Here is a 23,705-nt window from a genome sequence, read left to right on the forward strand (position 1 = left end):
GTTGAGCAGGTTCTGAATTAGCAGCACAAGCGTCTTGTCTATACGTGTATCCACATGGCCAATCTGGATAAGCTCCTCTTGATACAACTCACTTGAACTTAAAGCCTGAATAGGCTTGAATCAAGCTTGGATAGAGAATAATCCTTGAATCCTTTTGATATTTTTTTCTTGATTCTTGAAGAAGCCAAGACCTTTTCTTGATCCCTCAACTAATCAAGAAGAACAACAATCAAGAAGTGATTGTAACAAATTCTCAACAACTTGAGATAAAGAAGATGAAGCCAACAATTTTGACGCCAACACTTGACACCAAACAAAGGGATGCCGCCCACCTCTCTTCTTGATCCAATAGGGGACGTCTAGAGAGAGGGCGTGGGCTAGAGAGAGGAAGAGAAGGGGAGGCGTTGGGCACAGTAAGGGTGGCGGTAAGGATGAGGGGAGGTGTCATATGAAGAGAGGTATGGTTAGGGTCCTTTAAATAGACAATATAAGGATGTCCTAATCAAATTAAGATCCCTTATCCTAATTATATTAGAAGTCCTAGCATTAAAATACTTGGACTAAGTAAATGGGGCCACCTGTTATTGACCCATGCTCACACCTAGTGTTAGGCATCCTATCATATGGGATCCAATTAAAAGTTCTCAAATCAATCCACATGGTTTCACAAATTCACTTCAAGGGTTCTTGATCAAATCAAGATGAATAAAATCAAAAAAATCTTTCTTGATTTAATCCAAGTTATAAATTAAACATCTAACCATTGGAGGTCATTGAATCAAATTCAATTAAGTTCAAATTAAGTATAGAAATTGGCTAAAGCTTATCATATGAGCAAACCAATCACGAGAGGAATTGGATTCACCCAGGTGCTAGCAAGGTTAATATGAACTCAATAAGATTTTTCTAAATCCATATAAATTGATGCTTCATAAGTCCAATTTTAACAAATTCAGATTTTCTCTCTTTGATGTGTGATTCTATAGATTCAATTTTGACTGGTAGTGAGACATACCATGATCTCTATCATAGGTATCACTGAAATTCCTTTCAATAGGTCAACTATTCTACTCTAACTCGACAAGGATCATTGATCCATAACGATCCTATTGAGCTCTCACAATCCACCAATGGCATATAGCGATATATAGCGGCAATCCAACAGAATCGAAATATAATATCTAGATATGGTTAATGTGTGATACAATCTCTCTATCGTGAGTTCTGACTAGATGGCAGGTCATGGATAAATCGTCAAATCTTATCATCAGTCATATGATAGATCTGATCAGCTCAAATCCAATAGTGATTTCAAATAATTTTTTTTTCTATCAATCATACTGCTATGGTCATAGACTTGTGGATTCAGTTTCTCAAATCTCATAGGATTATTTCTCTCTATCAAGATCGATAGATCCCATCTAGATGCACAACTTGCTCGTATAACTCAACCATTTGAAGCCAACATCCACTAAAACTCATAATTGAGTTAATACTTATGTGTAGTTAAAGTACAGCAGTCTTACTGTGAGCAACTATGACACCGCAGGTCAAAAGACCAGTCACACAACTACAGCATCGAGATGATCACTGACGATTGGATAAAAATTTATGTGATCTCTTGTATGGTTCGCTCAGTACTAGTTGTTCTCTAACAACTATTCGCACTTGCCGCTCAGTATCTTTACACTATAGATTAAATACTCATCTATCTCGAAGGAAGCGAATCGTGTATCGATTTATCTGAATGGATCATCGTCCTCATGACTATCCTATGATCGGGAGTAATTTAGGAATCGATCATGCATGCCTCTAATTCTCAACACTTGAGAATATATATCGTAACATCAATTTCAACGACGATTCAAGGACATATAACACTTGAATGGAAAAAAAAATTATCCTTTATTGACTAAATCAATAGTTTAAGTACAAATATGTGTTATAGAATAAAAATGTGTCAGCTAACAATTGGCTTCTAGGACATACATCTAACAATCTCCCACTGGACTAAAGCTAATTGGCTATTAATCTAAGTCCTATCTTTTCAAGATGAGCTTTCATTTTGGATTGGCTCAACTGCTTTGTTAGAGGGTCTGCCACGTTATCTGTGGAGTCTACTCTTCGCATCTCGACATATTATTTCTCAAGGTAGTTGCGTATGATATGAAACCGCCATTCAATGTGCTTTGATTTTTGATGAAACTGGAGTTCCTTAGCAAGTGCTATGGCTCCATTGTTGTCAAAGTATAGTGGTATGGCATCCGATGTCATTACATCAAGTTACGTGGCAAATTTTTTGAATCAGAAGCCTTCTTTTGTAGCATCCGAAGCGGCGATATACTCAGCCTCTGTGGTCGAATCTGCGATGATGCTCTGCTTGGAACACTTTCAGCTAACTGCACTACCATTGCAAATGAACATATATCCCAATGTAGACTTTCTATCATCGGGATCCGACATGAAGTCCGAATCTGTATAACCCTCAATCCGCAATTCAAATGCTTCTCCAAAGATTAAAAACAAATCTTTAGTCCTTCGTAAGTACTTAGGGATATTCTTCACAGCTATCCAATACTCTTCGTTTGGATTCGATTGATACCTGCTCGCGACACTCACAGCAAGAGCAATATCAGGTCGAGTACATAGCATGGCATACATGAGGCTCCCTATCGACAAAGCATAAAGGATCCTACTCATGCGTTCGATCTCCTCAAAAGTGGTAGGACATTGTCTTGGAGAGTCGAATACCATATCTAAGGGGTAGCAAATTTCTTTTGGAGTTTTCTATGCTGAACCATTTAAGCACTTTCTCTATGTACAGCTTTTGTGACGGGTCAAGCATCATTCTAGATCTATCTCTATAGACTTTTATCCTTAGGATATAGGATGCTTCCCTTAGGTCTTTCATGGAGAATTCTTTAAACAACCAAGCTTTGACCGAAGTCAGTATGGAATATCATTTCCAATAAGGAAGATATCATCTACATACAGTACGAGGAAGACAAGTGTGCTCCTACTGATCCTTTTATAAATACAAAGATCCTCTTCATTTTTGATGAAATCAAACGATTTGATCGCATCATCGAAATGAAGATTTCAGCTTCGAGAAGCCTACTTTAGTCCATAGATAGATCTTTGCAGCTTGCAGATTCGGTGATCACTATCACCGGATGTAGAAATTGACTAAAGCTTATCATATAAGTAAACCGATCACAAGAGGTATTGGGTTCATCCAGATGCTAGTAAGGTTAACATGAATCCAATAGGATTTCTCTAAATCAATATAAATTGATGCTTCATAAGCCCAATTTAACCTAATCTAGATATTCTCCCTTTGATGTGTGACCCTATAGGTTCAATTCTGATCGGTAGTGAGACATATTATTATCTCTATCATAGGTATCACTGAAACCTCTTTCAGTAGGTAAGAATTGTTCCACTTTAACTTGATAAGGATCATTGATCTAGAACGATCCTATAGAGCTCTCACAATCCATCAGTGACATCTAGTAATATGTAGTGACAAACCAGTAGAATCGAAATAGAATCTCTAGGTATAGTTAATGTGTGATACAGTCTCTCTGTTGTGAGTCTCGACTAGATGGCAGGTTATGAATAAATCATCGAACTTCATCATTAGTCATATGATAGATCTGATCAGTTCAAGTCCAATAGTGTTTCCAAATGAAAATTCTTTTCTATCAATCACACTACTATGGTCATAGATTTGTGGACTCAGCTTCTCAATTCTAATAGGACTACTTTGTATCAAGGTCGATAGATGCCATCTAGATGCACATCTTGCTCTCACAGCTCAACCAATTGAAGCGAACATCCATTATAAAAACTCATAATTGACTTAATGCTTATGTGTAGTTAAACTACAGCAGTCTTACTGTGAGCAACTGTGATACCTCAGTTCAAAGGATCAGTTTCATAACTACAGCATCAAGATGATCACTGACGATTGGATAGAAATCCATCTGATCTCTCGTATGGTCACGCTCAGTATTAGTTGTTCTATAACAACTATCCGCACTTACCGCTCAGTATCTCTACACCGTAGATTCGAGACTCATTTATCCCGAAGGAAGCGAACCGTGCGTCAGTCTATCTGGATGGATCACCGTCTTCATGACTATCCTATGATCGAGAGCAATATAGGAATCGATTATACATGTCTCTAATTCTTAATACTTGAGAATATGTATCATAACATCAATTCCAAGGACGATTCAAAGACACATAACACTTGAATGGAAAAAGAAAATATGTTCTTTATTAACTAAATCAATAGTTTAACTACAAATATGTGTCATAAAATAAAAGTGTGTCAGCCAACACTTGGCTTCTAGGATATACATCTAATAACCTTATCAAGATGAATATAGGTATGGATGGAGACAACTAGTTGTGGATGTTAGTATAGATGATTTCGCTTGATTCAGTGTTTAGGCATTCAATTCTTTCACTATAGTGGGTAACCTTTTTTCCTTTTGTCTTTCCAGCATCTATCCAACTCTTGGTCCATCTTCGATGTTTGGAGTATCCTGAGTGACTTCACATAGTGTACGCACATGATATTTTTCATGTTAGTCATGATTCATTAGGGATAGTGTTAGACCTTCGCTAGTGGCTTACATGGGTTGATGCCTTTACCGTGCTAACCTGGGATGGGCAAGAGCGTGGTTGAGGCTCGGCTACAACAAGGCACCATTAGTTGGTTTGGTATGCGGATGATCGGACAAGATAAAGCATGCATCGGCATTGGCAAAGGTGCATGCAAGATTGGGCACGTGCAGACGCGTGTCTAGCCTAATGAGTGCACATGCTAGGTTCAAACAAAATGCGCTCAAGTCAGGCTAAAGGATCTAGGCCGTAGGGCATGTGGGTGGATCGAGTGCGTGGGGTGCGGAGGCACTTGGCCGAATGCATGGGCGCCAGCAGTGGGATGCGCGGATGTGCATTTCGGGACGTACAGTGGGATGCACGGCTAGGCAAGCAGTGGGACGCATGGGTGCGCAGTGCGGAACGTGCGATCAAGCACACGACGGGACGGTGGCCCAGCATGCGGCGGGATGCATGGGCGTGTGCCATAGGATGCATGGCGAGATGAGCCATGTGATGAGGGACCTATGCGACAGGACTTGAGTCTAGATACTAGATGGTTTCCAGCAGTTCTAAACTTCTTGGAGTTGTCCAAACTTCTTGGAGCAGTTAACAGTGATTGACAGCGGTTTTGGAAAGTTCCTAGCGGTTGGGGGAGTTGTCCACCATGTCTATATAATCTCTGTATATGCTGGTCCTTGGCAGCAAGCTATGGGAGTGTCTCCTTAGTGAGATTCAGAGACTTTGGATAGGTCTTTTGTATCCAGATCATGTGGGAATTGCAATAACAGAGATACGTGGGACTTCTCTATTTGCCTTGAGTGTTTGCCTTTATTTGGCTTGGTGTTGTAATTCTTGGGATGGGGGATTGTGAGAAGGCTGACTGGATGGGGCATTCAGTGCCGTACAAGACTGCAATTCTTGCTAAAAATTTGATCCAAGAATCGGCTCTACGACAGATAGTTTTATGTTAGACAAATGTAACCACCACCTCCATATGGTGGGCAGCTTGATTCATCACTGTACCCTTTAGACAGCCTCGCAACTCCATACCAGCTCGTCATTCTATTGGGTTCAGTATTGGTGCATATGCTAGCTAAGGCATATGCTAGCTAAGTCAGATTACATATATCACACATGTTTATGACCCAGTGCAGTTCGATGAGTATATAAGGCATTAGCAATGCATATTATAAATGTATTCTTTCTTTGCTTGTCAAATGTTTTAAATGTGTTTTAGGTTCTAAATTGTGTGATACATATCGTGTTAATGTCTTTAGAAACTCAAATCATCTCTCACCTTGCAAAAACAAAGCATTAAGAAATAAAATATGAAAAAAATTAAAAAAAGCAGATTTTGGATGCCAAAAAAGGCCATTGACTGATGGAATTATGGGCTATATCTATACAATGCTCTTTGTTGGCATGATCCTCTATAGGATGTTTTGTACCCACCCTTGGTTGGTAAGCCTTTACACCTCGACATTTTGAATCGTCTATCAAACAAAGGATAAGTTGGAGAGACTTGACCCTCTTCTTTATCAGATACAGAAGATGGAATACCATCTAGAAGTGCCATATGTGAGGAAAAATTAAATATTAAAAGAGAAACCAAGTGGGTGATGATGGAAGAATGGTGAGACAGTAATGAGCAGATCATCTTATTGTGCCATTACAACCCTGGAAGCAGGCTTTTTCTAAAGAACCTAATTATATTCCTCCCACAAAATGGATACGATGTCTATTGAATTTGGCATCATAGAACACATGCTAAATGATACCACATGTTTTGAGGTAGAGCTAGATGGTTGATGTGCACTAGTTTTGCTAGCACATAATGGTCACATTCAGTACCATGCTCTTGCTGTTCAAGATTTGGCATGGTACAAGGTATCGTTGTACATTGTGTCACACTTGGCATGGATTGATGTGGAAAAAATGCAGGTTTATAAAAAGAGTTATAACTAGTTTTTGATTGTCTAACATTTTCAAGCATAATCAATTTAATTTTATTATAATGGTGTAGAGAAGTATGTGAAGCATATTACATATAAAATTTGACTAGTCTTTATAAAATTTTGGATCATAACTTAACATTTTTGTTCTAATTTCTATTTATCATGTACATTTCATGTTTCTATTCCTGTTTTTGTGTATAAGTACAATAAAAATGTCAAAATTCATGATAAAATCTTCCATTTGACATGCAAAATTTTTATACAATAGAAACCAATGTTTAAATATATTTAATTTTATTTTAGTTATTCTAGGAAGCACAACAGAGTGTGGGAAGGATTCCAAAGTATGTTGCATAGAAACATGACTCTTTGATTTGGTTAGGAGAGTACAAGCATGTGATTTTATCTTTCGGTCTATTGATCTGCGCTAGTTTGATATTTGTCAATTCTTGTTAATAGTAAGGTTTTAAAACTTAATTGTAGTTTTAATATGGTTGTGACTTTTTTGAATTTGCAAAGGTTTCAGTAGTTTCATTCTGAAGCAAAGAAAAAAAAAAGAAAAGAAAAAAGAAAAAGAAAAAAAAAAAAAGAAACATAGAGAAGCTAATAAAAGTCGTCAAAACAATAGTATTTTATGTTATAAGATTCTTTGATCGTACAGTTTTGCTAGTATTTGCAGAGGTTAATATTGGATATAAGTGCAGCGCAGAGTATAATGGTTTTGGGATGTGAATATGTATATTATTTGTTTCTTCAAATTCAGTTGTTTGAAATTTATTTGAAGCTTTCTCAGTGCATAGTGTATTCAAGAGTCTTTTTCTATACAAATTTTAGAAGATCTCGCAAATGTATTGAGTTTGGTCATCTTTTCTACTTTTGATATTTGGTGGTTATTCAGTTAAATGCATGGTGATGTCAAATGTTATATTCATTTTATACGAGAGAAAATGCTATTATTATAAATTGTGCTCAGTTTATGCATTAGTTCCTTTTTTGGTGACTCTTCATTCTAATCTTTATTAAATATTAAAGTACTGACCTTTTTGAAGGTGATGGTCCATCAAAGCTTGTTTTAATCATCTAACCTTTAATTCAACAAGAAGAAAGAAAGAACTCCTTACAATTGACACTTCATAGCCTGGTCCTTAAATAAAAAACAAAATGACAAAATGAAACTTTTAAAATGAATCTGTGGTTACATTTGGTTAATTTCAGCCAAAACTGTCTATTTTGGCTGAAAATACTGAAACTAGATCAGCTGAAACTGATATATAGGGGGTGAGTTTCTGCTTGATTCTGGTTGAATCTAATTTATTTTGGCCAAAAGGACCTGTGGTTTGGCTGAAACTTCAAAAGTTGGCCAGTATCCAAGGATATGGTCCAGCATGAATGTTACATGATATTCACCCCATTTGTCATGCCGATAACCTGTTGGAGCAGTACAAATTGTAGATATAGCTGTGTATGGATGGGAAATTGAATCCTTGGTTTCAACAGTGGTCCTCTGTCTGATTGGTGCACCTACTTCTGGTATACCTTTTATAGTTGGCCCCATGGCTTTTACCATGATCATTCAGCCTTCATGGCCTCTACCTGCATTATCTTAATCTCCTGCTTCTCTGCTTACTCAGAAATATGTTCTCTTGGTAATAGGTATTTGTCGATTTATAAATAAACAAGGAAGAAATCACATATTTCAAGAGTTTTTGTTCCCTGCAAGGTAGTCTTTACATAATAACATTTGAAAGTTTGGTTTCTCTGATTAACGTTAACTGAATTGTACTGTTGTAGAGGGTATGTTTTCGACAATTAAACCTTTTCTCTTATTGGTAGAAGAACAACCAAGCCAACATATTACAACCATTCAAAGACAAACACCTAAAACATTAACCCGCAATAAAATTATTAGTATTCTTGGAAGCCCTGGAGTCAAAATCATATAGTCTAAACTGTGAGAATCTAAGTCTTCTAGATGGTCAGCAATCTGATTTCTTTCCCATAAAATGTCTCTGCACTTGAAATTGCCTGTCTACCATGTCCCAGATGCCTCTGGGGCAAGCCTGGCAGGTTATCACTGAAGACAACTAGATGTTTTACTTGTAATTGGTTAGACAGAATCACACATAATAACAAACTGATATCATGAAAATGGCTTTTCTTTCTCTTTTTTCGGAATGTGAATCCATATGCTGTCAGTTCCTTTTCATCCACATCGGGCCTTCTCATGTAGCTCAGCACAAAATCTTGCCAACTCTACTGTGAATGTAATAAATTCTAGCAATTTGTTGTTGATTCATATTTCCCACCCTTTTGTCTCAATATGGCTTCACTTGGAATGAAGTTATCCTATGCGTTTGAAATTCTCTTATTTGTTTGTCAGATGTGAGATGCATGCCATACAGAAGGCAAGGATCAAAATGATGGGGTTGGACCATGAGAAATCAGTCAATAGAACTGTCGTTGAAGTGGAGATGACCGATGTGAAGAATGAAAGCAGCTCAAAACATCTCGGTAGCAACATAGGCATAGATGAAGGTGTTACTATTTAATGAAAATCACATTCTATTCAGTTTTTAGGACTTTGCTGATACCCGGATTCACATCTTATGCAATGTTTTTAATTTTGATGATACCCCATGGCTATATAGTCGATGACCAAGGCCCTGTTTGGATTCATGCTGTCCTATCCGGTTGATATCTGAAACAAATGGGAGTATGAAAAGCTGAGAAAAAAGTATAGCCAATGAGGAAGCCTCTCCATTCCCCACTCCCTATACCATTTGGATGCAAGAATGCCTCTAAAATAGGATATCTGGTAACTTAAACCCTAGGGATGGTGGAATCACAACTTGCCCCCAAATTTGCAACTATTTCCTCTAGCCTTTTTTTTTCAAGATGTCTTACTTTGTGTTTCGTTGGAGTCATAAGAGGGAGGACGGATGAAGTTGGAAGAATGGATAATTTTTATTCATTATTTAACTCAAAAAATCTTAAAAAAGATAGATGAAAAAGAAGAATTGTTCATCCACTCTGGTCTATCAATTTGTATCCTTCTAATTTTGGAAGGATGTAAGCAAGGATGGATGAAACGTATAAGAGATAGGTTTCTATGTTAACAAAATTATCCCTCATTAAAGTTTTAAGAAAATTCAAATATTTTTTTATTTTTCATATATTTTACTTATTTATATCTTTTTATTGTACTTATATATTTACCTTATACTATCAAATTTTATCAATGATTATTTTAATTTTAGTACATAATTTTTATAATTATAAGTAAATAATTAGAATTATCTTTTTTATTTATATTCACTATTTTTTGTTAACTCTTAGTATAAAATTAATTAATTATTTAAATTAAATTATAAATTAATTAGCTATTTACATAATAAATAAATAAACAAAACTTTTCATGTATAAATAATTAATGATAAAATTATTAATTTAAATAATTATTTATATATTAATTATGTAAATAACTAATTAATTTATAAAATTATTTGTTAAATTAAATTAAATTAAATATTTATATTATTTTTTTATATATTATAAATTATAAAAATTATAATTTTTTATGCATTGTCCTACTTTACTATAAAGAAATGTTATGAGTTGAAAATAATATATTTTTTTTATTAAAAAATAATTTAGTAAAATTGTCATATAAATATCATCCATTCTGTTTTTATTTCTCTATATTTTACTAAACACATGATAGGATGGATGGATCTTTCATCCATCTTTCTATCAATTCATCTTTCATATCAAATAGAGGGTTACGGATTTTTTCACCTAGGCTTCCAAACAAACCCTAGGTATTCCAATGGACATGAATGGTTGTGGAATTGATCTTTTCCATCTTTCGAAGGTAAGTCAACAGAACCTACTGAATAAGCTGCTCTGGAAATTTGAGATATGATGTGATTCCAAGTGATGGAAGACCAAATCTTGAGCCATTGGAACTTCAGCAAACATCCTTTGCTGATGAGCTGATTGGCCACCAAATCAATGAAATCTTTGGCATGCATATTTTACTTGCTAATCATGATTGCGTGGAGTAGACAGTTTCAGCATTGCAGATGACTTAGTTGGCTTCACAAGACGTGACATCTTTTGCTGGCCATTCAGCTATGCAACTAAACATTGATTGGCTTGAAATGCAGGAGCCTGTTGGCAGTGTTATGATTAAGAATTGGAAAAATAAAAATGGGATGTCACTAAGAAAAGCTAAGGGAAAAAACTTGTTATCATCATAGCTTATGTTGCTGTCAGACAATATTGGCGATCAATAAATTTGAGGACCATGTATTTCTTATATATTAAAATAGCCAAACCAATGCATGTTGGACGTGGCTTCAGAAGGTAAAAGTATTTTGTTCTTTTCTCTATTATTCTTTTTTTATTCTCTTTTCATGTAATGTAATAGTTGACGATAGTTCATGACAACCCAAGTTTATTTCTGATGGAGCTTCTTTGTTCTGATAATCCTGTACCTACAAAAGTCATAAGTGTGCATATTTTCATATCGTATGTCAGAGACTTTTAACACAGACATACAAATAAATAATAATTGTAATAGTCAGTCTTGGTCAATTAATTAAAATGTTTAATTACTTTCACTCGATCTAACACTTAATGCAGCCTTTATGCATTGATGTTCTCCAAAGAGAAATGATACCAGGTAATTGAAATTCTTTAACTATGGTATTTCATTATCTTATAGATCCAGAAGAAAAAAGAAATAATGTGAGATTTAAAAAGTTTTATTGGTTACAGTATCTTTCCTAAACATGAATGACATTGTTTGTGTGTAGATGCTCAAGCAGAAGACTTGATTCAAAAGGTTGAACATAAATTAGTTGTCCTTTTCTGCTTGGCCACAATGGCTTTTGCAAAAGATATTTGGATTCAACAGCTTAAAGTTTATAAACATAGATAATTAAGTTAATAGCTGACATGGAATTTGAATATTTTGAGAATTGAACTCAAATTGATAAATAACTTTATTCCCGATAGAAGTCAAGGTCAGCTGTGTTCAATAGGGAGTATGAGGTCCTAAAGAGGTCGGATACTTTTTGTTGGGGGGTAGTATGTCACTCATATTGAAGACACGTGACAGTCGGGATCTTACATTGGACCTCTCCAATTTTCACTCTTTAAGATTGCCACCACAGTATTGAACGGAGGTAAATAAGTATAATCTTAGTGGTAGATATATCACCTTAAAACTATGGAAAAAGTAATTATGAAGGAAATCATTTAGAACATGATGAAGCAGTAGATCTCATTTTAGATCCCATCGATCTTCACTCTCTCGTTGATCCTTTCGAATAAAGTTCCCATAATAGTGTTAGGAAAGGACATCACATGGCAATCCAATATGCATGCAAAGATTTCAAAAATTTTAAAATATGCAGTGGAAGAAAAATTTTATTTTTTTTTAATATCGTTCTAGGAAATTATGTAATATAATATATCAATGTTCTGCCAAGGTAATTTTATATCAGATGTTAAAATAAATTATTAATCAGATCTAATCTAATGAAGCATGCATAGAGATCATATCTCAACATAAAATTAAGCATCATCATATATACAAAATTAAGATCTGTACATAAATAAAAATTAGATTTTTATTTTTGTCTGGGTAGATCTTCATCGCAATCCGATGATCCATGGATATATTCAAGGTCCGTTGAAGTCACGATTTAATGATCTGTGAATGTTTTTAAGGTTCTTTGAAGCTGCATAAATATCTGATCTCTACAAATATCCATACGAGGTTGATTTATTCAGGAGATCTTGATTTTACCAGGATGCTAGCTCCTTTGTAGAGATTGCTTTTTAGATCATCGATTTTTTTTTTTTTGATTCTCTTCTCAAAGAAACTAAAAAGATCTGTAGGAGGATCAAGAAATTAGAGCTAATCTGATTTCTTTTTTTCTTTCTCTTCTCAAAAGAAAAGAAGATCTAAAAAAAATAAGAGATCAAATCTTTTTTCTTTTTTTTCGTTTCATCCAACTCTTAGACTGAATATAGAGGAGAAGGAGAGAGATAGGTGTGTCTAACTCTTAGATCAAAGAGAGAGAGAGCCAATCCATCCATCTCATGGACGTAGGAAGAGAGGAAGAAAGAGGAAGGGTGATTGGAGTGCCCTCTTTTTTTCCTTTCTTTTGTGCGGTAACAACTCCATGTGCATGCCCTCACTCTCCCTTTTATTTTTCACGCCACACCCTCTCATGATTCATCATGAGATCTCATATGAAGTGCCTGCTTATCCCCTTTTTAAACCAACACCTAGAGTTTGTTAGGAGCCAAGGGGGCTAGGACTCTGGGAGATAAGTTGCTCCCCCACCTTTGTGCACCCTCCTTTACGCCAACAACCAACTGATAATTCTTTTAGGCATGTGATCTAGGAAGAGTCCTTCTGTAGGTTAATCACTATTTTAAAGATAGAGTCAAGATGGTTTGGGTTTCCTTTTAAATCAAAATCTGATTCAGTCTAAATCTTTTAGACTTATGAAATCCAATCTGAGTCAAATTCAGATCAAATCCAATCAAATTAAATCTGATTTAATTTGACTAGGACTCAATCCTATTATTTGATTAAATCAAATAATCTAGCAACAATTATAATTAAGTCCTCCTATAACTTACTTGTAGGGTTTCAGAGTGGTCATGCATAGCAGAAGCATAATGGATTTTAAAAATTTTAAACTATGAAATCCTAAATATTAAACTCTTAAACTAGCATTTTCTTAATGATTAACAATCATATAACATATATTCATAATAAAATTTTAAGTTATAGAAGAATATCTGCAATGCTTAATCCAAATTTCGATAGAATCTCCACCAGGCGTCCAATATTTGCTCTCTAACGTTGATCCACAAGGGCTATGATCAGGACACCAACTTCTTAGGATGATTTCTCCTTTAAAATTTTCACTCTGAGAATTTTTTTAGACTGCAGGACCTCAAGATCTTCTTCCTCTCCTCCTAGCTTTCTTATCCCTAGCTTTCTTCTCTCCTTGTCTTCTTTAAATCTCTTCCTAGGCTCTTGTCCTAAAATCGGACTTGTCCTTACTATTTTTGGACTTGTCCTAACAAGAAAAGGAAGAGACTAATTGGACAATAGGGAGAGAGTGTAAGAAAGAAGAAATATGTTTAGAATTCTGAATGAATTGAATCTCCGGCATAGCCCCCTTTAAATAGTTAGCGATGGGTTGCTTTCAAACTTATCTCACGCCTTTTTCATGCGCCATCTCATATCCATCAGAAAATCTCACACCCCATGACAAAATTCACGCCCATTAGGAAGCTTTTGACACATGGCAATCATCAAAAAAAAATCCGAGAGATGCTTCACGCAAAAAGACTCTTCAGAATATTTTTCCTAATGTTTCTTCGATACATCGCGAGGCTTTCTTTGGTGCATTTTTCTCCACTATTTATCAGTGCATCTTGGCCATCCAATGGACCAAAATGAGGGCGCTAACTTCACAATGGCATGGAAAAAATTCAGAATTAAAATGAGGCGTGACAAATAGATGAGAGTCCTTCACAACATGGACTCTAGGTTAGGTGCATGGATTAACTTGGCTAGTCTTCATATTTCAACCAATTTTCATGATTAAATCAGAAGGTGATTTAGCCACAAAAGGACTCTCTACGCTCAGAATGAAATCATGATTCTCATAAAAATTATTTCATCGTGGAACCATTGGATAAGGATGAGGAAGGGGCGTCCCATCTTATGGGATGCCAACTCATGTCTTGCACACAAAAATGCATTCCACATGCAAGAAAAATTCTTGATGCATGGGGACTTGATAACATAGTGCCAAATCCTTGGTATATGCAGCTAAGGGTTGACCCAATCAAATCCAAAATTGATTTGAATTAATTTGAATTTAATTAGCCTAAATTGGAATCAATGTCGAATTCGATTTGAAATAAGGAGTTAGGATTTGTAACATGTGCTAGCATGTCAATTGTGCAAACATGACCTAATCTAATTAAATCCTTGATCAATTTTCTTTATGTGTAACTCATTGGGTTCCATATTTAGCTAGCAGTGGGTTCAAATGCAAGTCGATCTGATTTGATTAGAATTTAATCTAGCCGATCTAGGTCCAGTCAAGCTTTACTCGATTTCAGCAATTTGAACCCTTTCTAATTAGCGATCGATTAAACTCTTTAATTCGATCAAATCCACAAGACAAGATTGACGTCTAGCAACGTATCATGTCTACTTGAAAGATATAAATTTTGATAGAAATATCAAAAATATCTTTCAGTAGAAAGTTACCATGCAATTCGATCCTGCGATCTCTCTGCATCCCGAATATGACTTTGAATATGGAATGATATCAAATCCAATTCATATTCATATTTCTCTTAATCTTTAATGATGATTCGATTAATGAAATATTAGAAACTTTTTCTAATTTTTATTCTGTTTTGATCAAAAGCTTCTCGAATCATCAATCGATCAGAGCAAGTATCTCCTCTTATCAGGAGTGATGATTCTATGTTGACCTACTCACAACCTGCATACACATTCTACCATATGTAGATCACCCCGTACATGACTAAGTCATGAATGAATATGAACCAAAATATGGATTCATGTATACAAGATTCTATGGTAGTCTCAGGTCAAAGGATTATTATATGCAAACTCCCACTATAAGAAAATATCTTTTGACAGTTAAGTAGATTTCATAAGACGTTTCTTAAATCGAATTAATTCAGTGAATTCATTCTCTAATGAGCATCCACATCCTTGTATTAGTTTTCACACAAGTGGTTTATGAGATCAGCCATCCTCTCTATCGAGCATATATAGGAAGTGCTAGTCTATCTGGAACATTGATCTCCTACTTAATACTCTTATGACTAGAAATATTCTAAATTAGAATTTTTAGAATTTTAGGTCTCATAGGTATGATCTTATCATAATCTTAAAATCATTGTCTTGATTTATGGAGTTCATCATAATCATTACAAAAGTAAGATGCAGCATATGATGAAAAAATATCTTTTATTATTATAGTGTCAGTTACATGAGTCTGGAAGATTACAAGAAAAATTCATCAAAATATAAATTTCGATTGGTTTGTAGAGCATATTCCTTTCAATCTCCTACTTGCACTGAAGCCAATCGTCCTTATATTTTATCCCCATATAATCGAGGTGGCGATCGAACTATTCTTGTGGTAGAGCCTTAGTGAATGGGCCTGCTATGTTGTTCTTTGTTTCTGCTCGTTCAACGATTACATCTTATCTTTCATTATTTCACAAATGAGATGGAAGCACCTTGGAACGTGCTTGAATTTATGATGAGATCTTGATTCTTTTGCTTAGCAATTGCTTTAGTATTATCACAGTAAAGTGGTACTAGATTCTTAATCTCAGGAACAACACCCAACTCAGTGATAAACTTCTTCATCCAGACAGCTTCCTTGACGGCTTCATTTGCAGCTATGTACTCTGCCTCAATGGTTGAATCAGCTACAGTCTGCTGCTTAGAATTTTTTCAACTTACAGCTCCACCATTTAGAGTAAAGACATACCTTGAAGTGGACCTGCTATCATCAGGTCTGATTGAAAAACTAGAGTCAAAATAGCCTTCTAGTTTAAGATCAGATCTTCCATATACTAGAAAAATATCTTTAGTCATTCTTAAGTACTTAAGAATATTTTTCATTGCTTTCTAATGATCCTCTCTTGGATCAGTCTGAAACCTACTAACTATATCTAAGGCATAGGCAACATCAGGCCTGGAACATAGCATAGCATAGCATACATGATCGATCCTACTACCGATGCATAGGGAATAGAACTCATTCTATTTCTCTCTTTCGGTGTTTTAGGAGATATCCTTTTAGAGAGATGTATGCCTTGACTCATGGGTAAGTAACTTCTTTTACTCCTATCCATGCTAAATTTTTTTAGCACTAAATCTATGTACCTAGATTGGGACAAGCCTAATATCTTCTTAGATCTATCCCTGTAGATCTTTATACCTAGTATATAGGATGCTTTGTCCAAATTCTTCATGAAAAACTTATTTGATAGCCATGTCTTGACCAATTGTAACATTGGGATATCATTTTCAATGAAAAGTATGTCATGTATATATAAAACTAAGAAGACAATGGCACTCCCACTAGTTTTCTTGTATACACAAGGTTCATCTATATTTTTGATAAAGCTAAACTCTTTGACTATTGCATCAAAGTGGATGTTTCAACTCTTCGAGGCCTACTTTAATCCATAAATAAATTTTTTAAGCTTGCATACCTGATTTGTTCTCTCTTTTGAGATAAATTCTTCTGGCTGAGATATGTAAACCTCTTCCTCAAGATAACCATTAAGGAAGGTGGTCTTCACGTCTATTTGCTAAATTTCATAATCATGATATGCTGCTATTGCAAGCATAATCTGTATAGATTTGAGCATGACAATAGGTGAAAATATTTCATCATAATCAATATCCTATTTTTGCCTGAAACCTTTAACCACCAATCTGGCTTTATAGGTTTCAACTTGGTCATCTGCTCTAATCTTCTTCTTATATACCCATTTGCATCCAATAGGGGTTACACCCTCTGGTGCATCAACCAAAGTCTATACTTGATTGAAATACTTAGAGTCCATTTCGGATTTTATAGCCTCTAGCCATTTGTCTGAGTCTCTACTCATGATAGCTTCCGTATAGGTCAAAGGTTCATCATTCTCAATGATGTGGGCTTTATTATTCTAAATAACGAATCTATACCTTAGAAGTGCATTTCGCACTCTATTCGACCTTCGGAGAGGAGGTGTATCTTATGGTTGTACCTTATCAATAGGTATTTTTGGTTGAGGATTATCTTTATTTCTATTTGTAGGTCTTGAACTTCTTCAAGTTCAATTTTCTTCCCACTACCTTTTTCTAGATAAACTCTTTTTTCATAAAAGTGGCATGTTTATTGACAAACACCTTTTGTTTAGTAGGATGGTAAAAGAGATATCTTATACTCTCTTTAGGATAACCTATAAATAAGGATTTATCTGCCCTAGCACTTAGCTTATATCCAAAGTTTCTTTTAATATAAGCTAGATAGCCCATATTTTAAGATACTTAAAACTAGGCTTCTTTCCTCTTCATATCTCATATGGAGTGCTTGACACAGATTTTGAAGGTACTCGATTCAGGATATAGACAATAATTTCTAAGGCATATCTTCAGAAAAAAATAGGCAAGTCTGTAAAGCACATCATGGATCGCACGATATCTAATAAAGTGCGATTCCTCCTTTCTGCTACATCATTTAGTTGTGGTGTATAAGGAGGATTCATTCTGAGAGAATTTCATTCTTTAAGATGATCTAAAAATTTATTGGATAAGTATTCTCCTCTTCGATCAGATTGAAAGATTTTAATATTTTTTTCAGTTTATTTTTCGACCATACTTTGATATTCTTTAAATTTATCAAAGATTTCAGATTTGTATTTCATAAAATATACATATCCAAACCTAGATAAATCATCAGTGAACATTATAAAATAAGGTATTCTTCTCTGGCTTCTCTTGTCATAGGACCATATACATCAGTATGTACAAGTCCTAATAACTCACTTATCCTTTCTCCATATCCATTAAATGGAGTCTTAGTTATTTTTTCCATAAGACAAGATTTACAAATTTCTAATGATTCACAATCATAAGGATCAAAGAACTCTTCTTTGTATAACTTGTTAATCTTCGTCTCACTTGTATGATCAAGTCGACAGTGCCAAAGTAAAGTATTATTAATCTTTTTTCTCTTTTGCTTTTTACTTTAATCAATATAAAAAATATTATCATTAGATAAAATTAGAAGACCATTATTAACAAAGTCATGACAAAGAATTTCATTAGAAAAAAAAATTGAGCAACTATTGCTCTTTCCATAAATTTTAAAATCTCATTATAATAATAATGGTACAGAAATAATATTTCTAATGATCTTAGGCATATAATAATAATTTTTTAGCTTTAAGATCTTTTCAGAAGGTAACTTCAACATATATGTCCCTACAGCTTCTGCCTGGATGGACTCTCCTCTAGTGCTGTAGAGTTCAAAGTCATCCTTCCTCAACACTCTAATGTTCTGCTGCCCCTGCAATGACTTGCATATATGAGAACTGCAGGCGTTATTCAATACCCAAGAGTTTGAATTGGAAGAACTTAATGATAAAATATATATATCTCATACATACCTTTTAGTGCGTCGCTTGCATCAGCCTTTACAGTTACAAGATATAACTTGCAATTTCTTTTTTAGTGTCCTGTCTTGCCGCAGTGAAAGTAGATACCATGTTCGGAGACTTTCTTCCCCTTCTTTTTTATCTTGCCACATTTAGGGTTCAGTGCTTTCTTTGAATTCTTAAAGCTTGATTTTTTCTTAGAGGTTTTACTCACAAGACAAAGTAGAGCTTTTTCTTTCTTTATATGGCTTTCAGCTGTCTTGAGCATATTCAACAGTTCAGATAAGGAGGTATTTAGTTTGTTCATATGATAGTTCATGACAAACTGAGCGAATGATTCGGGAAGAGATTGCAGGATCAAATCTTAATTTAATTCTCCATCCATTACAAAATCTAATTGACCCAATCTGGTGATCAGGTCAATAACCTTCAGGATATGGTCTTGTACGAATGATCCCTCAGTCATTCTAGCACGAAATAATTGCTAAGATATCTCATATCTAGCAGTCCTACTCTGTTCTCCATACAACTTTTTAAGATTGAGAAGTATGGATTGAGTATCCGTGCTCTCATACTGCCTATTCAATTTATTGCTTATAGAGGTCAATATGATGCACTTAATAGTTAAACTGTCATTCTTTCATATTCTGTATGTGAATATCTCCTCAGTGGCATCATCCCCATCCTCTTGAGGTTCAAAGACATCAAGAATATATAAAAGCTTCTCCTGAGTGAGTACAATCTTTAAATTTCTCAATCAATCCACATAATTAGAACCGATCAACTTGTTGAAATTTAAGATTCCTACAATATAATGAGATGCCATTTGTAGAATTTAATCTACAATAAATAAAGAATATTACATAAGCAAACAACTCATGTTGACTTACATAATTAAATAAGATCTTTTGATTTAATTGTATCTTCTACTATTTTATCGAACATCATAACCCTCTACTATGATGAATGAGATATATTACATATTTATCTTAGTGGGATTGAGATCCTAATTTCTTATAATGATCTTGTATTAATACAATAAATCTTTATGAGTTCATAGATAGGAAACTCTTTCCAATTGCATCTCATGTAATTCTCAATATTATTTCTTGGCCTCTAAAATATTATTAGCCTTATAGTAACACAACAAGCTGTAATATTTTAGTTAAGTAAGACCTTTCATTTGAATACAGTCAAATTCGAATATAACTACCTTTATGGTAACGCAACAAAGCAGTACATCCAAAATTGTTGTAAGCATTTTTTATGCACCAGAATTATATTATATCAATCTTTATGACAAGTCTTGTGGTAACACAACAACTAGCCATAATTCATGATGTAACATTATCCTAGCATGAAGAAAGGCCCCTAGTAGTGCTTTCAATATTAGGATTTTTCAATATCAAGATCGTTTAACTGAATTGGTCAGGTAAGTAAGGTGGGGGTCTCCTTGTTGCTTTACTTAGATACCAATAAATTGATCTGGTCAAACAACAGAACCAATTAAAGAACCATCTTTAGCACTTTCTGAGATATCAATTGATCAAGAATTGGTTAATCCATTATTGCATATCACTACCACTTAATATAATTTTTTTAATGAGGACTTCTTTGGTCTCATGCATATTCTAACTATATAATGCTAATTCATACTAATATATATCAGCATTAAAATATTTTATATATGTCAGTGTAACATATGGACATCATCCTAGGACAACCTTACTGCATAATCCTGTTATGCTAGGACAACTTTATGTTAAGATGATGAAATGGTGGATCAAATATGCATCAATTCATATCATCATATGAAAGCATAATTGATGGCATAATTAATTTTATAGCATGAATCATAATATGCATAACATAAGCATTATGTATATATGATTGAACCAAACAAAGTCGGCTTTGATACCACTTAGGGTTTTAGGGTGGTTATGCATAGCGAAAGTATAATGGATTTCAAAATTTTAAACTATGAAATTTTAAATATTAAATCCTTAAACCAATACCTTCTTGATGATTAACAATCATATAACATATTTTCATAATAAAATTTAAGCTATAGAAGAATACCCACAATGCTTAATCCAAATTTCGATAAAATCTCCATCAGACATCCAAGTGTTTGCCCTCCAGCGGTGATCCACATAGAGCTATGATTAGGACACCAACTCCTTAGGATAATTTCTCCTTCAAAATTCTCATACTGAGAATTTTCTTGGGTAGCAGGACCTCATGACCTTCTTCCTCTCCTCCTAGCCTTCCTATCCTTATCTTTCTTCTCTCTTTATCTTCCTTAAAACTCTTTCTAGGCTCTTGTCTTAAAATCAGACTTGACTTTACTATTTTTGGACTTGTCCTAACAAGAGAAGGAAGAGACTAATTGGACAATAGAGAGAGAGTGTAAGAAAGAAGAGATAGGTTTAGAATTATGAATGAATTGAATCTCTGACGTAGTCCCCTTTAAATAGTTAGCGATGGGTTGCCTTCGGACTTGTCTCGTGCCCTCTCCACGTGCCATCTCACATCTATCAGAAAATCTCACGGCTTATGATAAAATCTCACATCCATCAGAAAGCTTCTGACGCAAGGCAATCATCGAAAAAAAATTTGAGAGATGCTTCGCATAGAAAGACTCTTCGAAATATTTTTTTTGATATTTCTCCGATGCGTTGCGAGGCTTTCTTTGGCACATTTTTTCTCCACCACTCATCTGCGCATCTTGGCCATCCAATGGACCAAAATGAAGGTGCTAACTTCACAATGGCATGGAAAAAATTCAAAATTAAGATGAGGCGTGACAAATAGATTAGAGTCCTTCACAACATGGACTCTAAGTTAGGTGCATGGATTAACTTGGCTAGTCTTCAAACTTCAACCAATTTTCATGATTAAATCAGAAGATGATTTAGCCATAGAAGGATTTCTCTACGCTCAGAATGAAATCATGATTCTCATAAAAATTATTTCATCGTGGAACCATTGGATAAGGATGAGGAAGGGGCGTCCCATCTCATGGGATGCCAACTCATGTCTTGCGCACAAAATGCATCCCACGTGCAAGAAAAATTCTTGATGCATGGGGACCTGATAACATGGTGCTAAATTCCTAATATATGCAGTCAAGGATTGACCCAACTCAAATCCAAAATTGGTTTGAATTAATTTGGATTTAATTAGCTCAAATTAGAATCAATTTCGAACCCGATTCAAAATAAGGAGCTAAGATTTGCAACATGTGCTAGTATGTCAATTTTGCAAACATGATCTAATCTAATTAGACTCTTGATCAAGTTTCTTTGTGTGTGACCTATTGAGTTCTACATCTAACCAGCAGTGGATTCGAGTGCAAGTCGATTTAATTTGATTAGAATTTAATCTAATCGATCTAGATTCAATCGAGCTAATTCGTTTTCAGCAATTAGAATCTTTTTTAATTGGTAATTGAAATAAACTCTTTAATTCGATCAAACTCATAAGGAAAGATTGACATCTGGCAATGTATCATGTCTACTTAGAAGATATAAAATTTTGATAGAAATATCAAAAATATCCTTCAGTGAAAAGTTACCATGCAATTTGATCCTGCAATCTTCCTATATCCCGAATATGACTCTGGATATAGAATGATATCAAATCCAATATCATATTCATATTTCTCTTAATCTTTAATGATGATTCGATTAATAAAATATTAATTTTTTTTAATTTTTATTTTATTTTGATCAAAGACTTCCTGAATCATCAATCGATTAGAGCAAGTAGGATGCGATCTCTTCTTACCAAGAGTGATCGATTTCATATTGACTTACTCATAATCTCCATACACATTCCACTATATCCAGATCACTCCGTACATGACTAAGTCATAAATGAGTATGAACTAAAATATGGATTCATATATACAAGGTTCTATGGTAGGTTCAGGTCAAAGAATTATATGCACAACTCCCACTATAAGAAAATATTTTTTGACAGATAAGTAGATTTTATAAGATATTTCTTAAGTCGGATTAATTCAGTGAACTCATTCTCTAATGAGCACTCACATCCTTATATTAGTATCTCACACAAGTAGCTTATGAGATTAGCCATCCTCTCCATCGAGCATATATAGGAAGTACTAGTCTATCCAGAACATTGATCCCCTACTCAATGCTCTTATAACTAAGAATATTCTAAATTAAAATTTTTAGGATTTTAAGTCTCATAGATATAATCTCATCATAACTCTAAAATCATTGTTCTGATTTATGAAGTTCATTATAATCATTATAAAAGTAAGATGCATCATATGATGAAAAAATATCTTTTATTATTAAAGTGTCAATTATATGAGTCTGAAAGATTACAAGAAAAATCTATTAAAATATAAATTTCGATTGGCTTGTAGGACATATTCCTTTCATTACTAACTCTTAGCAAATTCTTCATGTAACTTTTATATATTAGTTCAATCATCAATCATATTGATAATTGAATCCTTTTGTGATTCAAAATCATAATTCAATATTCAGATCAGTTAAGATTTCTTTTGTGTGTGACCTCATAGGTTCTATTATCTAGTAGTGAGATATATTTTGATCTCCATCAAAATATCATTGAAACTCCTTTTAAAGGATTGGAATAATTTCAACTCATCAATTAAGAATTATTGACTATCAAAATAATTTTCGTTAGTCTCATAATCCACCAGTGACATCTAGTAGTATTGATAAGTATAATAAATATTTCATAAAAAGCATCAAAATACATATCAATTGATCTTTATTCTTTAAGAATTGATACTTTGCTTGTATTTTTTAGGAAAATAGATTGCCAATACAAAGAGCCTGATTTGAAGGATAAAAAGAAGAAAATTAGACTCAAAATAGGTCCCGAGCGAAG

At 34.3% G+C, this 23,705-nt stretch overlaps 1 protein-coding gene across 1 annotated transcript in view; it reads left to right on the forward strand.

Annotated features, from left to right (window-relative positions):
- LOC105034973 (uncharacterized) overlaps positions 1-9,243 on the forward strand; it is a 28,115-nt gene extending 18,872 nt beyond the window's left edge. The window contains exon 4 of the mRNA XM_010910340.3: positions 8,950-9,243. Coding sequence (XP_010908642.1) covers positions 8,950-9,118 — 169 coding nt within the window. The 3' untranslated portion in view covers positions 9,119-9,243. The remainder of the gene's footprint in view (positions 1-8,949) is intronic.
- The last annotated feature ends 14,462 nt before the right edge of the window (positions 9,244-23,705 follow it).

This window comes from Elaeis guineensis, unplaced genomic scaffold, assembly GCF_000442705.2.
Source record: "Elaeis guineensis isolate ETL-2024a unplaced genomic scaffold, EG11 Super_Scaffold_1000045, whole genome shotgun sequence".
Taxonomy (NCBI): Eukaryota; Viridiplantae; Streptophyta; class Magnoliopsida; order Arecales; family Arecaceae; genus Elaeis; species Elaeis guineensis.